Here is a 5,271-nt window from a genome sequence, read left to right on the forward strand (position 1 = left end):
ATGGGTACTCATTTTGTAGCTAAAACTTAACGCGTTGGAGCTTAGCCTAGCCTACTACCGCTGAGCACAATCTACTGCTTCTGGGCTCAGGCTCCGTGTCTGTGGTGTACGTCATCACTCACGTAGCCAATGTGTTGTGGCTTTTTCTGTTCGGCTTGAATCGGCGGCGGCGTGAACATCAGTGAGGCGCTGTAATCATAGCGTGTAATGTATATCGTAATATCAGAAATGTGCTTAAACTCATATCACCATTATTGAATAAAAGTATATTGAATTATTGTCCAGCCCTAGTGTGAATATAAAGCTATAGTTCTTACTGTATTTTACATGTGTTTCAGTGGTTCCTGCAGATGTTCAGAAGTCAGTCCTCATTAAAGAAGAAGCTCCTGAAGAACAGTGGCCTGATGTGGACCAGCAGGACATAAATTGCCTCTGCATAAAGGAGGAAGAGAAGGAACCGTGGACCATTTTGGGGGCAGAGCAGATTGGTATGAAGTAGGAAACATCTTATTTAAAAATGATGCAGAAAAACTGGTTCATGCATTTGTCACGTCTAGACTGGACTGTTGCAAAGGTTTGGGTGTCCAAATACTACTTTAAAAAGTCTTGAGTTAATCCAAAATGAGAGATAATATCTCTCCAGTTTCATCTTCTCTCTGTTGGCTCCATATCAAATCCAGAATTGAATTCAAAATCTTACTTCTAACCTACAAAGCTCTCAATAACCTAGCTCCATCTTATATTCGATATCTTATTGTTCCATATTTTTCTAACGGAGCACTTCGCTCTCAGACTATAGGCTTACTTGTGGCTCCTAGAGCTTCCAAAAGCAGAATGGGAGGAAGATCCTTCAGTTATCAGGCTCCTCTTGTGGAACCAACTTCCAGTTTCTGTCTGTAGGGCTGACACGTCCAGTTTTAAGACTGGGCTTAATACTTTACTTTTTGATAAATCCTGCACTGCTTGGTCCAAAAAAAAAGTCAACAGCTGGATTTAACTAAGCAAATAAGTATGAGCCTCCTATTGGATAATTACTGCATGGGCTATTATCTTTCAGCTGCAACAAGTTATTTAACCCCAACTGGCGCAATGAGTTGCTTCTCATTTCTTAAGCAACTATGTAGAAAGACACATCGCGCGGTCGTGGAAAAGATGTCAGTCTGTTTGAGAAGGGTCAAATCATTGTCTTCAAGCAGAGAAAACATCTAAGGAGATTGCAGAAACTACTAAAATTTGGTTAAGAACTGTCCAACGCATTATTCAAAACTGGAAGGATGGGAACCCATCGTCTTTGAGGAAGAAATGTGGCCGGAAAAAAATCCTGAATGTTTATCGGCGATCACTTAAACGTTTGGTGAAATCAAATTGAAGAAAAACAACAGTAGCACTCAGGGCTATGTTTAATAGTGAAAGTAGGAGCATTTCCACATGCACAATGTGAAGGGATCTCAAGGGATTGGGACTGAACAGCTGTGTAGCCTTAAGAAAACCACTAAACAGTGAGGCTAACTGGAAAAAAAAGTCTTCAATGTGCTAGGGAGCATAAAGATTGGACTCTGGAGCAATGGAAGAAGGTCACATGGTCTGATGAGTCCAGATTTACCCTGTTCCAGAGTGATGGGCGCATCAGGGTAAGAAGAGAGGCAGGTGAAGTGATGCACCCATCATGCCTAGTGCCTAGTCAACAATTCAAGATCTTGGTGAAAAATTAATGCAACACTGAATGGAAATAGATCTTCTGTAGAAGTTTATGGAAGCAATGCCACAGTGAATGCATGCTGTAATCAAAGATAAAGGCAGTCCAACGAAATATTAGTGTGTGATCTTTGTTTGGTGGTGACTTTTTTGGGGGCCATGCAGTGTATCATTAGGGTTTGGCTTGTTATGCTGCCATAGGCTTAGTCTACTGTAGGAAAAATTGACCTCATTTCCTTAAATGCTAAAATTGAATAGTTTTCATTTGATATTGTTTATATCTCAACATGTGATTCTTGACCTGCCATTGTGTATCTGTTCCTCCTTCCTGTCCTCTCAAACCCAGCCGGTCAAAGCAGATGGCCGCTTGTCCTGAGCCTGGTTCGCCTAAAGGTTTCTTCCTTATGAGAGTTTTTCCTTTCCACTGTTGCCTTCATGCTTGCTCAAGATGAGAGTTCTGTGATGGAGTTAAATTCAGAGCAGTCTCTTGCTCCTCAGATAAATAATGTTGAATTATTTTTATCAATATGAAAAGTTCTATTTAGTGCCCAGAGATGACTTCTGTTGTGACTTGGTGCTATATAAAGTGAATTGAATTGAGGAGACGGATGTCACCAGCTTTTCATTAACTGCAGTTCCTTTTAATAGTGAGGATGATGAAGAGAAACCTCTGTTCTCACAGCTTCATCAACACCAAGTTGAAGTCGGTGATCTTCCAACCAGGAGCTCAGTCGACCACATAGAATCATCAACTGGTGAAGGAGAAAAAGATTTAAAAAACCCAGATCTAAATGCTTATAGAGATTCTGATTCTTCAGAAACTGAATTTAGTGAAGATGACGAAGAGGATAATGATGTGAATAATCCTAAATCTCAGATGAAACTTTTATCAGACTTTGGGTTAAAAATTGAACACACTGATGAAGCCCGGGAGTTTTCACCCAGCAGGGTCTCTGAGACAATTGTGAACAGGTTCCTCAATAAAAATGGACTGAAGCCATTTAGTTGTGATGTTTGTGGGCAAATGTTCAATTTTAAGGGACATTTAAATAGATACATAAGAGTCCACACAAGACAGAAACCCTTTTCTTTTGATTTGTGTTAACAAAAGTTTAGTGAAAAGGTCACTTTAAAGGTGTACATGACACTAGTCAAAAGCCATTTTGTTGTGATATTTGTGAACGAAGGTTTACCAACAAGAGCAGTCTAACCAAATGTGAAAATCCACAAAGGACAGAAGCCCTTTTCTTGTGATTTACGTGACCAAATGTTTACCGGTAAGGGCAATTTGCCAAAATGCCAAGTTGGCCGTGCTCAGCCAAGCGGCAGCTTCACAGGCTCCCAGTGAACTCGGCTCTTTTTTTTCCTCTTGTTTTTGTTTTAACTTTTTTTTGCGCCTAATACATCCACGGTATGGGTATGACCGTGACACTTGTGGAGTTTTCTGTGATTCTGCCTCAACATCGTGCCATCGTGGTTCAGTCCTTCCAGCCTCGGGCTCAGGCCTGTCATGGCAGCTGTCTTCATGATCCTCCATCTGCCTGCATGAACCAAACTATGCGGACCCGTTCATTTCAGCTGAGAAACCTTGGATATTCTGAATCTGCCGAACCCTGTTCTGGAGAGCTGTCTGGGAGGGCAGCTGCTGCGGTCATTGTTACCACTGGGCTGCTGACGGGACCTGCTAACTAGATGTGCTAACACTGCTAACAAGATCCTCTGCCTGCACGGACCAAACTCTGCGGACCCTCTTGGTTCCGAGGGGGAACTTTGGATGTTCTCTGTCTGCTGGACCTGATTCTGGAGGGCAGTCTGGGAGGCATCTGCTGTGGTCCTTTATCATCATCATGCTGCTGAACGGACCTGCTAACAAGACCTGCTAACTCTTCTAACAAGACCACGCCGCTAACAGTATCATGCTGCTAACTGGACCATGTTGCTAAGATAACCTCACTGTCATCAGAACACTCTACCAATAGGACTATGCTGCTGTAGAGTTATTTCTTTTTCACTTTTGGTGCCTTGTTTCTGTATTTTTGTTGCATGCTTTGAATAAATCCTAGTTTATGTTAGTTTAGTTTATGTTAGTGCTCGCATTAAGCGTGTAATTTATAGCTGAACCGAATCTACGAGATTCGTGCTGCTGCTGTTCGGTGTATTGTTTTGCACTATTAGTGACAAGTTTATATCTTAGATCTTTTAGCATACCGTTGGGCGTTTGTTTAGCATATATCTTAGTATATATCTTTGATCCTTATTTACTGTTTCTTTTTACACTTTATGTTTTTGCTGTTGTTGGATGTAACTGGGACCCTGCGTACAAAATTTTGTTCCACCTCATGTACCACATGTGATGTGAATGACAATAAAGAACCTTGAATCCTTGAATTTAAACAAAACATGAGAATTCACACTGGGCGGGAAATGTAATTTGAAAGAACTCAGGCAAGAAGCCACACACACACACACACACACACACACACTAATATATTTAATTAAATTTTTTTACATGCCTGAATCTGGTGATGTACAACATACTTTCACTAGTTTAGACTGAGAAACATTTATCTGTCTCCAACACATTCAAATACAATTTATTTGCACTCATATTACACATTTAAACAGTTTGTGCTGAGTTGATGGGGTGCTAAAGCCGCAGCTTAAAGTGATGTAAAAGGAAAGAGCTGGGGCTAAGCACTCTTTGGCTCTGGTTTAGCACTGGAACCTGTTTGGAGGAAAAAATAACTGTGATCTGAGCAGTAAAACAAATCCTGTATGTGTGAATATAAAGCTATAGTCCTCATTACTGTATTTTACATGTGTTTCAGTGGTTCCTGCAGATGTTCAGAAGTCAGTGCTGGTTAAAGAAGAAACTCCTGAAGAACAGTGGCCTGATGTGGACCAGCAGGATGCAAATTGTCTCCACATAAAAGAGGAAGAGGAGGAACGATGGATCATTTTGGGAGGAGAGCAGCTCAGTATGAAGGAGGAGACAGATGTCACCAGCTTTTCATTAACTGCAGTTCCTTTTAAGAGTGAGGATGATGACGAGAAACCTCTGTTCTCACAGCTTCGTCAACACCAAGTTGAAGTCCGTGATCTTCTAACCAGCAGCTCAGGTGACCACATAGAATCAGCAACTGGTGAAGGAGAAAAAGATACAAAAATCCCAGATCTAAATTTTTATACAGACGATTCTGATTCTTCAGAAACTGAAGTTAGTGAAGATGACAAAGAGGATAATGATGTGAACAATCCTGAGTCTCAGCTGAAACCTTTATCAGACTTTGGGTTAAAAACTGAACACACTGATGAAGCCTGGGAATGTTCACCCAGCAGGGTCTCTGAGTCAATTGTGAACAGGGTCAACAACAAAAATGGACTGAAGCCATTTTGTTGTGATGTTTGTGGGCAAAGTTTCAATTTTAAGAGACGTTTAAACAGACACATGAAAATCCACACAGGACAGAAGCCCTTTTCTTGTGATCTGTGTGAAAAAAGGTTTAGTGAAAAGTGCAATTTAAAAAGACACATGAAAATCCACACAGGGCAGAAGCCATTTTCTTGTGATCTGTG

At 41.0% G+C, this 5,271-nt stretch overlaps 1 protein-coding gene across 1 annotated transcript in view; it reads left to right on the forward strand.

The window, feature by feature from the left end:
- Window positions 1-5,271, forward strand: part of LOC119425490 (gastrula zinc finger protein XlCGF57.1-like) — a 6,444-nt gene continuing 1,173 nt past the window's right edge. Inside the window, exons 1-3 of the mRNA XM_037693019.1 lie at window positions 1-4; window positions 339-488; window positions 4,524-5,271. The exon at window positions 4,524-5,271 is cut by the window's right edge and continues 544 nt beyond it. Coding sequence (XP_037548947.1) covers window positions 1-4; window positions 339-488; window positions 4,524-5,271 — 902 coding nt within the window. The remainder of the gene's footprint in view (window positions 5-338; window positions 489-4,523) is intronic.

The sequence above is a fragment of the Nematolebias whitei genome, chromosome 19, assembly GCF_014905685.2.
Source record: "Nematolebias whitei isolate Nwh7 chromosome 19, NemWhi1, whole genome shotgun sequence".
Classification (NCBI taxonomy): domain Eukaryota; kingdom Metazoa; phylum Chordata; class Actinopteri; order Cyprinodontiformes; family Rivulidae; genus Nematolebias; species Nematolebias whitei.